Source organism: Clarias gariepinus, chromosome 13 (assembly GCF_024256425.1).
Source record: "Clarias gariepinus isolate MV-2021 ecotype Netherlands chromosome 13, CGAR_prim_01v2, whole genome shotgun sequence".
Taxonomy (NCBI): domain Eukaryota; kingdom Metazoa; phylum Chordata; class Actinopteri; order Siluriformes; family Clariidae; genus Clarias; species Clarias gariepinus.
This window is the reverse complement of record NC_071112.1, coordinates 7,937,097-7,950,050: the sequence shown is the minus strand read 5'-3', so window position 1 is coordinate 7,950,050 and position 12,954 is coordinate 7,937,097. Positions and strand designations below refer to the sequence as shown.

General features: G+C 37.6%; 1 protein-coding gene across 3 annotated transcripts in view; it reads right to left on the bottom strand.

The window, feature by feature from the left end:
- Nucleotides 1-12,954, bottom strand: part of stac (SH3 and cysteine rich domain) — a 63,325-nt gene continuing 50,371 nt past the window's right edge. For 2 of the 3 annotated variants that reach the window (XM_053509518.1, XM_053509519.1), the window contains 6 exons: nucleotides 12,547-12,625; nucleotides 10,504-10,571; nucleotides 5,108-5,208; nucleotides 2,709-2,760; nucleotides 2,465-2,602; nucleotides 1-1,425 (listed from right to left, as the gene is read on the bottom strand). In XM_053509518.1, the coding sequence (XP_053365493.1) occupies nucleotides 1,327-1,425; nucleotides 2,465-2,602; nucleotides 2,709-2,760; nucleotides 5,108-5,208; nucleotides 10,504-10,571; nucleotides 12,547-12,625 (537 nt within the window). In that variant the 3' untranslated portion in view covers nucleotides 1-1,326. Of the gene's footprint in view, nucleotides 1,426-2,464; nucleotides 2,603-2,708; nucleotides 2,761-5,107; nucleotides 5,209-10,503; nucleotides 10,572-12,546; nucleotides 12,626-12,954 lie in introns of those variants that run through there. The other variant, XM_053509520.1, reaches the window with a different exon arrangement.

Sequence of the window (12,954 nt, the reverse complement as noted above, 5' to 3'; positions counted from 1 at the left end):
TTCATTTGGATTGTTGAAGTTGAAAAAGAAGTTGAAAGTATATAGTGTAACTCTTATCAGGAATATTTTTAAGAATTACATATAAAATACTTTGGATTAGTGTAACTTTTCTTGTGTAGTCTGGATTCTTTTGTTACTTAATAGTGTTCAGTTTACACTAAAACAGCCAAAATTAAGACTTTCCATGAGCAGGTGTGTATAAACATTTGAATCGTACTGTCCATCTGTTTAGCCAAACATACAATTCATACAACAAACCTGTTTCAGGGTAATTTTGGGATGAAATATTCCTTGTGTGAAAAAAAAGAAAAATAATAAAAAAATGAAAAGGTGTTTCAGATTTATCTCCTAAAACAAGAAGTAATTAAAATGTCAGAATCAATATTACTACTAAATATATAAAGTCCTATGAGTAATAACTTTGTTCATTGGTTATGTTGGTTTTGAGCAGAAAATTTTTAAAATGAAACTTTTATAAAGTGTATTAAACCAAGTTTTGGTTGCTAACCTGAAAGTTATTTATGATTATGACCTAAAAATTAAAACAAGAGGAAATAAAAGACCTAAGAGGCAGTGTAGAGCAGTGTAACTCCTTACAAGAATTATTAGAAATCTTCCATGCACATTTCCCAAGATTTTTGTTACAAATTGATTCTCTGTGCCTTTTGTGGTTAAGAATGAGTTTTTTCCTTTGTTTGTTGTCACATCCTCATTTTGAAAAACTCTCTTGACAAATATGTGATATGCCCAATGCATCCTATCAGGCAGATCTTTCTGGAGTGTTCGCTAAACTTTTTCCCCATGTCACAAGGACATGAATTTATAAAAGAAGTAAAAAAAAAAAAAAGAGGGCATTCATTTTTGTTTCTTAAAAACAAATTATACCAATCAGTATTTGATATTTATTTAATTGTGTTCTAGTTAAGAATCCAGGATGGAATTTGTTTCAAGCGCTTATGCTCCTCAGAAGGTCCTAAGTTTTAGTCTCAGGACTAGAATTAAACCAATGCTGGGTTCTTAAATAAAACTGTATTCTTTCCTGATTTGAAAACAGTTCTGAGCGTTGGGTAATCATCTGATGTTCCCAATCAAGTCTTTTTCTAAAGCATTTAGATTTTAAGTCTCTTTTTCCCAGAAGTCTCCAAGTCCATCCACTTCCTGTCCTCTCATTTTCACACGCACAAACAGATGGAGAAAAAAGAGAAGAGCTTGTTTTTTTAAACCAGTCGCTCCAGCTTTACTTCCTGTTTCCTGAAAGAGCATCTTCTCTTCTGTTTATCCATCACTCTTCTTCTGTCGTTCTCATAATCACTCATTTCTTGTTGTTCAGATGTCCTCCAGAACATCACAAGGGACAAAGCCTTGTTTCTTTCCACTGGACACTCGGATGAAGCCGTTTCTCTCGTCCTCGCCGCTCACGCAGATCTAAAAAACACGCACATCATTAGATAAAATAATTTAATTTAAATAATTTAAAATAATAATAATAATAATAATAGATTTTATTTGTAGGCGCCTTTCATGACACAAAATAATGAGACAGTAAGTTAAAATAACGAGCTAAAACGTATAAATAAATAAATGCAGGTAGCCCCAACTTACAAACAAGTTCCGTTCCAAGAGCATGTTCGTAAGTTCGACGTCTTTGACACGAATAAACAATGTAAAGCCTACCAATTCACTTGACTAATCTTGTTCCCTTTCCTCACACTGCCATCATGTGGCCAAAAAACATAATTGCGGCTAAGGAAATGAATTTTACAGTGAAATGTACAGTAACAGTGTTGTCTCTGCGTCTTTAAATCATGAAGGGCTCCCCGGACACAATTTTGTCCCAGAGCTGTTTTCCACTGCAATGGACTGTGGATTTTCCAAAATTAGGATTATTTACCATTAGGACAGCTTTACAGGACAGCCATTTTCTATCATCCTGGCCGATTAATTGAAACCAGTGAGGCCGACTTATTTCTTCCGCCACCCCACATGCGCAGACATACAATATAATGGACTTTAGACAATTTAGTACATTCACTTCCATTTATTCCTAAATACTGGTATCTTACTGGTATCTGCACTGTAGTGTCTATTTTTTGTACAATACACATGAGCTGATTAAACCAGAAGTCCGTTTCTATCTGCGGAACTTAATAACTCCAATGTTCGTAAGTCTGGGACTACCTGTAACTACCAAATTAAACTAATGAGATAATATCTTGAAATAAGAATACAAAATTAACATTTGACCCAATAGTTAGTAAGTTGACTAGAAATAGCTAGATATTATTTGGAAATAAAATAAAATTGTTTTTTATAAAAATACTGAGAAACATGTAAAATGCTTACAAATACGTAATAAATTGGAAAGTCTAAATTTAACTTGTACACATTAATTTAATCAGTGTCAGTGCTTTGTAAGGGTCAGATGTAAAGCTGTAATATGAGTGTTTCCTGACAGGGGACTCACCTGTCCCTCTTTTATGGTGATTTGGCCCTGCTCCTTACACCCGATGAAGGTGCGGTGACACCTGAGCACCCGGTCTCCTTCCTTCACCAGGTGCGCGTAGGAGGCTGGGAAGAAACCTATCCTGTCATCAATCATACCCTAAATTCATGCCAACCAAAAAAAATAAATATAAGTTATGTAAATTATAAACAGTTCTTTCATTCATACTGTAATCGTGTATCACGTATAACACCTCCGCATTTACCTTCCACCAATCTTCATTAGAGTCGTCTGCCAGGATTATCCGATCTCCAGGTCTGGGGGAAAAAAATGCAGTAGAAGATGTTCCTACAAGTACCACTGATTATGTTCCAATAATGAGATCCTGAGATGCTTCATGCCATTTGTGGTTAGCCGAACACGCTCAAAGAGGCACATTGAGCACTCTAACCATTTACAGCACACGCCTCGTCAATGAATGTGAAATGAAGAGGAAAATCGAGGTGTTACTGTGTGACTGATGTGAGAGAGGAGTGAAGTGAAGGTGAAGGACGTGCTAAACATGCAGGTACAGCTCAATAATAACATCTCATATCACAATCGGATTGAGATATTGAGACAGCTTTTAAGGAATATTTTAATTTAAAATGGTGATCAGGTTTTACAATAAGGTCGAATGATCCACTTTTAATCCACCATCAATTTAATAACCAGCTATTACTATAGGCTGACTGTAGACCATGGAGTGGGATTAAGATCAAGTCAAAATCATTGTCTTGGAGGTGTCACGTGGGGGGCATTTTCGAAATCTCTCTGTCTAGATCCCAGACTGAATCTCCTTTAAAGCATGATACAGGAAGAATATTTTTTTCTAAGAGGGCTACACTGTAGCCGTACCAACTACAACAGAGGGGTGACAAGCATGAAAAACTGGACATGTTGTGAGTTCTGTATTAACACTAAAGACTGTGAATGAGACAGACATCCACTACTACACAGCTTACTGTATCACTATTTTAACAACTTCCCAGTCCCATTACAAATCCTTGGGAATAATTCTGATCAAGACTGTTTGACAAAACAGTTGGCAGTTGTTTGATTACAGTTAAAGGAAAATCCTGTTACTTTACCATCTTTTCTGCTAATAAGGGTAAGCTATTCTATTATTAGTCTGAATCAGGTTATCACGGAGTGAAACATCTGAAGTAATCCTGTGCTAATTACCATCACAAGTTATTTTTAAAGAAAGCAGCGAGGTGCATTGCTTGTGAGGCATCCCTGTGGCGCATGAAGGTCCAAGAACAAAAATCAGATGAAGCAATAAAGTGAGCGAGCAGCTGGAACACCACAGACTTTGGGTAAACATATTATTATTAGTATTATTATTAATAATAATAATATTATTAATATAGTAAAAATCATGTTTGTTGATCACAAACAAAACAAAAAAGCAATGATAAAATTATAATAAGTTTGAAATTTACAGTAAAATACTCTCTCACTCACTCTCTATACCGCTTATCCTGTTCATGGTCACGGGAGGCCTAGAGCCTATTCCAGAGCACTCGGGAAACAGGACGGGGTATACGCTGGACACACAATGCACACTCCTGGCTATGTGGAAACACTACTGTACTGTAGTTTGCCTAATCTGTATGCCTTTGGACTGTGGGAGAAAACCCATGTAAACTACTGTACACACAGACAAACCCAAGGCGGGAATCGAACCCCGACCACTGGAGGTGTGAGGCCATAGTGCTGACAACTGCGCCACAACAAAATAGAATGAGTAAAAAAGTTGCATTTTTCATGATTTTCATGTGATGAGTATCAATTTTAATATTTGATGTTTTTTTTACAGCCACATTTATATTTCATGCGCTACACTTCTCGACTCCAGCCTTTTCCATGCTCTGTCGCCATAAATTGAAATAATAACACTGAAGTGCAAAGGCAAGATACAGTCGCGCTGTGGAAAAGGCTACAGGGCCACTGCAAAAAGCATGGAAAGGCCGACGATTTTGTATGGTGGAACCATATTGCTTATCATGTACGTATGGTACGCTGTAAGGATGTATAGTTTCCTATGGTGATATCATTTAGACATCGAGATTGATTAGGGAAGGTCACTAAAAGGCCTACTGAAACAAAAGGTGGAGCTCTGGCAGACCTATGGGTTATGCAAACCCATTAAAACTACAGTATTTAGATTTAGCCCATTACAGCAAGCAGCGACTCGCTATGAGTCATCGTGACACGTCCTGGTAAATAATGGTCTTACCGCCACGTCTTGAATTCGAAGCAAATCATAGCAAAAATCGTGTAAGTGGAAACTGAGCTTTAGAAAGTGCCGACACTTCTCTTAAGTGAAACCTTTATCATATTTCTTTGTTAAACAACAAATTTTTTTAAATGCATTTATTATTACAGCAGTCTTGTCTCACTCATTACAAGTCCCTGTAAATTAGAATTGCCGTTAGAAACTATACAAAAGCGAGTGTATGAATATAAACGTTACAGCTGGAACCACTGTCTAAACGATGCTGTTATACTAAATAATAACACAAAAACAAGAGTTCATCTGCACTGTGGCATAATTACTTTCGGCAGAATGACTTGGTCCTCACAACTACCGTAATACCGGTGTTTGTGTGTCACGTTCACCTCATCTCCAGGTCCTGATTTTCTTGTGGGGTAAATCTGTACAAAGCCACGTAGGTGTTCAGCGGCAGGATGTCCTTCTGCAGCTCTTCGTCTTCATCAGTCTGTGTGTGGACACATATACACACACACACAAAATGTATTAAAAAATTAATAGCTTGTCCTCTCAGTACATCACAAGCACAGAATGTTTGGCAGGATCTGAATGTTTAATCTGTTTAGGTGCAAAGACGGAAATCGTCATTGTGTTGTATTGACATATGTTTCCTTACATTCGGCTCTAAACTGGCAGAATAAACAAAACCGGGGAAAGATTGACTCCCATTACTTCTCTCTCTCTCTCTATAGAGGGATGACTTTATTCTTGGAGAGATCTGGAGACGGCTGTGTGTAGGAGGCCTCGTCCCGCGTCCCTGTTTGTGGTGTGATTCAGGAAGCGAGTGGACGAAGAGGAAGTGAAGGGAACGCACTGGCTCTGAGATTCACACCTGCGGAGTCAGGCTGCTGCCTCCTGCTTTAATGACGTGGGCGCTCGTTAGGAGATCGAGGAGTATGTGTTAGAAGCTCGTATTCGAGTCTGAGGTGTTTAATGGATGGCTGTCTTGAATTGTTTTCTTTCCCAACGTAATATATATTTCTTATTCGACAGGTTCCGGTCACTGGTGTATTCATTATTTTGACACGGGAAGATAAACTTGTTGCATGCATGTTTTCAGAGCACTGTTGATGGCAACTCAGAAACATACTGTAGAAGCCTGTCTTGAGCTAGCTAACAATTTATCTAGCTATCACAGCAATTTTAGAAGATTTTTTTTTAACTTAGTTATTAGCAAGTTGCCAACATCTTCAAAACATGCAGTTATAAAAGGTTTTGGTGTGATTCCAAAATGTAGGTTTCACATCAGGAAACATCACACCATGCTGCAATTTGGATCAACCTACCTCCACCCACCAACCCCCACAAATACGTATCTTTCATTTAGTCCAAACACAGTCTGGATATTTTAATGGCTGCGCGGTTTGATGGAGGTATTAATAATCTCTTTAAAGCCCTGATATCAAACACACCGCTCTGTATGTGTGTGTGTGTGTGTGTGTCACCATACAGTGAATAAATCTAGTTAAACTGTGAACGGATATAAAGTCGGGTGTTAATATCTATTTACTGTAGTGTTTAAATATAGGATCAATATCTGCCAGTCTGGGGATTAGAACTCACAGTTTAATGATTAGCATCGCACAGTTTTAGCTATGCAGCTAAAGAAAAAAAGCTATGCAGCTTAATATTACGGGATGATAAAATCATTATACTCAGAAATACAAATCAAATCGGCACCTACAGAAGGTAACATGATAATATCAAATTAATTCCCTGGTGATTCGTATCCTTAGTAGTAATGGCATGATTGTTTTTAGATTTGATTAAAAATACAAGAAGTAGGGCCTCAGAGTGGCGCAGTGGTAAAGTGCTCGCCCTATCATCCGGATATTGCTGGTTCGATTTAGAGAGAGCTGATTGGCCGAGCTCTCTCAGAGGGGAGGAATAAGAGGTACTTACTGCTCTCACATTAATCACGGCTCTACAGCCAATCAGGGGCGTCTGTGAGCTCACACAAGCGGAAGGAGCGGATAGCGCTATCCTCCGAGTGTGTTACACCTCCCCAACGGTGCATTGAAAAGATGTGGTCTGCTGGCGTCAAACATGTTTCTTCTCTAATCTCTCTTTTCTTTTTCTATTTTATAAGTAAAAAAATTAAGCTCATCATAGCCCTGACACTGGAGACTCCTTCCAAAAACAATTAATATAGAAAAGTACATATATTAGCTTATATTTATTATATTTAAGTATATCTGCTTATTATTAGATTTTGTTTAGAGTTTAAAATACAACTCTTTTGATACTATAGCAAAATTTACGACATGGCCATTAATAGAGATCTGAGACCCTTTCATAAATCCTGCTTGGTGTCAACAGTTTATTCCACTGTGAGGAGAAGAAGTTGGTTAATAACACAAGCTTGGTATCTTTTTCCTTATATTATAGATTTTTAGATTACTTTTTTCAAACTGTAAGATGTGAAATAATTGTGTTTTCTGCCTCAATGAGGCACTTACAAGAATCTGTAATTCTTGTGCTGCTGCATGTGTTTATCCAATTAAAAGCATTAAAATGTAGAGAGTGTGTGTTTGTGTGTGACGAGGGCGGGATGTGGGTGCGTGTGGGTGAAACCAAGTGCATCTAGGCTACAGCACACAAAAAAGCACACAGACAGACACACACGATAGGTAATAAAACTGAACACAGATTTGATTTGTGTGTGTGGGTGTGTGGGTGCTGGAGTATATGTTGATGCTCAAGTAGAACAGCTGTGTGTGTCAGACACTGTGCGAGTATCCTCTCTGTACAACAGATGAAACAATGTGTTGACTTTTTTTTTTTTAATTCACTGCTGATGCAAGAGAGTAAACCTGAACTGCAACACTGATACGCGTTTCATCATCACGTTGTCAGGACACCGTGAGACAGTGCTCGATCTTTGTACACTAAAAAAAAACACATTAAATTTACATAGTCATCAATTACATAGACACACCTTACATGGGGCAGGATGTAATGCACCTAAATAAATTGTCATTTGGTGTAGTAATGCTACATTAGTTAGCTGTTCTGGAACAGGTCTTACAATAACAGTATTGTGTCAAGTGCATTTGCAAAACCCATCAAGCACCATGATGAAACTGGCTCTCATGAAGACCTTCCTAGGAAAGCAAGAACAAAACTTTCCTCTGCTGCAGAAGAGAAGTTCATTTAGAGTTACCAGCGTAGAACTGCAGATTAGAGCCGTTACGAAGGCACAAACAATTCTCAAATGTGTCAGGGTGGAGATTATGGTCATGTCTTTACTCGAAAATGAAATTAATTTAATGACTTACACCTGATACTGAGTTATTTCAGTCAATAAACACACTTCCTGTATTTTTGCCCTTATTTGGATACTATCAATGCATAATAAAAATTTGGGAATTTGACGGTGTTGCTCCTGCTTTAACATCCTGACAGGTCATTATTAAGTGTTTTAGAAAGCTGAAATTAACGCATCTGATCAGAAAAAGCACAAAAACCGAAAGCAGCTGGAAATCCGGGACCGTGACTGAGAAACGATGCATCAAACGTCGTCCTGTTTATTTATCTGTTAATCCGTAATGGATGAAATCACTAAACGTTCGAGCTCCGTCATGGAAACACTTTGTTATTTCCCATGGAAACTTTCCACGGCTGTAAATAACCTCGACCCGTGCCAAAGTTTTTTTTTTTCTCGCTGAACCTCGGATGTCAGCTTTATAAACAGGGCCACACGTGCTACGAATTTGTGAGTCCTCATAAAACCGGGAGGCACTTGATCAGTAAGAAGGAGAGAGATAGGGAGAGAGAGAGGGAGAAAGAGAGAGAGAGAGAAAGAAGGAAGCCGTGTATAGTCAGGCATCCTGAGGGATCGGCTTTTATTTGTGACCTCGTAAAAAGCTGTGCTGGTTTCAGACGGCTGCTTATTTATGCCTGTGCGTACCCTCTGTGGAGTGGAGTGCGGTTTGAGACAGTGGCGGTCGTGCTCTAGGGCCATTGGTTTACTGAAACATTGTGCCGTGTAGCCTAAGAGACTAGACCTCTCACAAGGCTATGTATGAACAGTGGCACATTTTAGTTTATCCTGTTTCAAAGTTGTTACACCAGAACAAAAAAAACTAAGACTAAAAAAACCCCCAAAACATTTAGGCAAAGCTACAAACCCAGACTTAAATATAATTGATTTATGTTACATGCCACAAATCTTCGACCATATTGAAGTGGGAAAAAATCTATATAGTATATAGGCCTATATAGAACATAGAACTTGTGATTGCATAAGTATTCACACTCTCGTCAGTATAAAACCCACATATGAGTGACAGAATTAGTTGAACGAAGTTGACATAAGTGCCTGTCTGTGTGTGTGTGTCTGTACACATAACCATTTTTGTACATCTCACAAAGTGACATCACATCCATCACTCTGCCTAGACTCTGTGACTGAATAGAAAGTGGATTAGTCAGAGAAGTAAGAATCAGGAAGCTAAAAGTAAACCCTTGAAATGATGCTACCACCACCATGCTTCACTGCTTTTAGTCTGCTTCAATATAAAAAAAATTAAATTTCCGTTCAAGGTCATAAAAATTCCTTACGAGGAAATGTTCAGAGGGATTGAATATTTATCCAAGTCACTATATTAAGTAATGAGAAATACATGAATATTCCTTTCTCAATTCATACAAAAAAACTGTAATCTTTACGAAACTTTGGATGTGCCGCTATAGAGAAATAATTACTATCAGCATGGTAGTAGAAAGGCTTCATGTCAGGCCAAAACATCAGTAGAGCTATGTGATTTAACTGATTATAAAATGTAATTGATCTTTTGTAGATTGGTTCATTAACTGAACAGATGAGTCAGTTTTTTTATTCAGAATTGATTCACCCTTTTTATTAAACTATTTAAATAAACCGTCAAACTTGAAATTATACCACAGTCTCTGTAGAAAATGCACACTGCTTTCATCTATCCTGTTTTGTGAGAGTATCTCTTCTTCTTCTAATTTCGAGTTTATGGGGCGGTTGGTGCAATACTGCCACCTAGACTCTAACTGGAGTGTGGAGCAGAAGACTAAAAGGAAAACTGATTATCGCTTTGTATTGTATGGGATGTACCGTTTAAACAATCAACAACACAAGTTACACAGCATTTTAAACCATGTTAGATACTTTTAGTAGTTTTTAACATTTAAAAACAATTAGAAATATAGCTGCTTAAAACAGATTGAAACAATATAATAAGCCTTAGGGCTAATTTAAATCAAAAATTGCAATGCCCCAAAAATGATTTCTTTCTAACTGCGCACTTCCAAGTGTTTATAAATTAAAATGATCAAAAATTATTTTCAGATATTGAAACCAGGTTTTATTGTTTTATTTTTGCTGCCAAGTTTGTTATATGAACAAGAAATTTTTTTTTTGTATTTTAGGCAGCCTGTCCCTGTAAAATATTTGTTCTCATTTCTTTAATCTGATCTAAATTATCTAATTTAAATATAAAGAAATGAGAGGGGGTTCAAGACTCTTGCACAGTCCTGAATATCCACCCACACACATTATTCCACACTCACATTCACTTCATCAAACCCTGAAGTTTGTCTTGTTTGAGAAGATCCTGTTACTTGCTAAACCTATTTCTGGTAGTTTTCTCAGAGAAACACAGAAGCTGGTGTTAAAAGTGACACCCGACAGTGTTTCTCTCTTTCTCTTTCTCACACACACACACACATACAGCTCATTTTCACCTGCTGGCAAAAACATTGCACAGCTTACCTGTGAGTCCTCTGGTTTCTTCTCTTCTTCGTGGAAGGTTTCCATTCCATTCTCCAGAGACGTGAAGACTGAAAAGAGCAGAGGGGGCATCTATAAAGATTTGACCATTTTAGGATTTTAACATGAAGTTCAAAAAATGATCAAACAAACTAAAAACACCTTCCTCCAGTCAGTTTGTAATAATAACAAACTGATGATTGTTGACTCCAAATTATTCCATGGTGGGTTATTATCCCCAGTCCGTTTGTAATAATAACCCACCTAGGGATAATCTGGAGTCAACAATCCAGAGTTATAGGAGGAAACCAGAGAACCCACAGGAAACCAGGTGACCAGAGAACCCACAGGAAACCAAGTATTTTTTTCTTTTACGTGTTTGAAAATGTCAGTGTTTATAAAGCCATATTAATGCCGTGTTGTTTGTGTATTTATTCACATCCACATTGCTCTTAAAAAGTGGTTTTAACAAAATGTTACATTTTAGGTGTTCCAGGGCTTCAGGTGTGGTCAGAGGTGTGCATGTTTGTTCACACGGTTCCTACCGTAGGTGTTTCCTGTGGTATTTATTGGGGGCTGTTTGGGTTACTAAGGTCTTTGTAGTGTTTGTATCACCTAAAATCTTTACTGTCTGTTTAATTGTTTTTATGAGTTTGAACTGTTTATGGGTGGCACGGTGCTGTAGTGGTTAGCACTGTCGCCTTGCGCCTTGCGCCCGGGTTCGATTTCCCCCTCTGTGTGTGCATGGTGTGTGCATGTTCTCCCCATGCTTGGTGGGTTTCCTCTGGGTACTTTGTTTTCCTCCCACAGTCCAAAGATTGCAGATTAGGCCAATTAGTGTTCCCAAATTGCTTGTGGTGTGTGAAACAGTGTGTAAGTGTGTGTCTGTGCCCTGTGATAGATTGGCACCCTGTCCAGGGTGTACCCCGCCTCATGCCCTAAGTCTCCTGGGATAGGCTACAGGCCCCCTGCGACCCTGAATACAGGATGAAGTGGGTTTATGCAGCTATTTCTAGGTGTTAACTGTGAAATATATGTTTTTAAGTTGTTTAGAGATGTTTTTGAGGTGTTTACTTGGTATGTACAACTGTATTGTAATTTTCATAGGGTTTTTTAATAGTGTTTCTATATAAAGTCATTTGTGGTTAGAAGATTAAAGCTTTAAGAAGTACGCCCTGTAGATGTCTTATAAGGTTTGTCTGAGATTTTTAGGAAACGTACTGAGGTTATTACAGGTTAAATAAAAGGTACTAATATTTTAATTAAATAGATTCTGGATTTTTTTTAAAGCATTTTTTGAAGCTCTCAAAAGTATTTAGACAGGTATTTAGACAGTTTTGGACAGCTCACTAAAGGTATTCATGTGGTTTACAGTATATAAAGGGAAATAAAGTGTTTCTGAAAGTCATTAAAGTGTTCGATGACATTTTTATGCCATGATTCTGTACGAAGTATTTAGGGAATGTCCTGAGGTGTGTGACAGTAACAGTGGTACCTCGGCAAACAAATGCCTTAAGAACTAAAACTTTTTTTAAAATGTTCCAGGGCATGCGAGGTGTTTCGGTGTACGATTGATCGAGCTGGTCAGTCGTACTTCTGATTGCGCATAGATCCGGCCGTGCATACTTCTGGTTGTGTGTACTGTACATCAATTCAAAACTAGTTCGAGTCGAGTTCAGTGGAAAGCCAAGCAAAACAAGTTTATTTTTTGGGGCGGGGGGGGGGGGGGTTTGTGAAGAATCAGGGAAGACATCGCACCATGGAGCCCAAGAATGTTATGAAGCATGTCAGTAAGAATAAAACCCACTTTCAGGTTCGTTTTTAAGGCAGTATTGGTAATGTTGGTTATATTTTTGTGTGGCTGGAACAGATTATCTTTTGTTTTGAGGTATTTGGAAGCTTGACTAAAGGTATTCATTGGGTTTATCTAGTAATTGAATGATTCTAGATCTTTTAAAAGAGTTTAATGCTTTCCGAAGCTCTGATGTTTTTATGGCATGTTCTGTGCTTTTGTGCTGTGTTGTATGGTGGTGTTTGTGTGCTGACCATTGTCACTGTGTTTCCTGGTCAGTAGTGCATGACTGCAGTGTGCTGCTTCTTCAGGAACCTCGGCAAGATCACTGGTCTGCACACAGGGACAAAAAACAATAATTAACACACACACAAATCCAGAAACATGAATATACTGTTCACATCAAGCAAGCATACAATATATATATATATATATATATATATATATATATATATATATATATATATATATAGTGATGGTATGTATAGTATCCCAGTAATGGATATACAGGTCCTTCTAAAAAAATTAGCATATTGTGATAAAGTTTATTATTTTCTGTAATTTACTGATAAACATTAGACTTTCATATATTTTAGATTCATTACACACAACTGAAGTAGTTCAAGCCTTTTAATAATTTTAATATTGATGATTTTGGCATA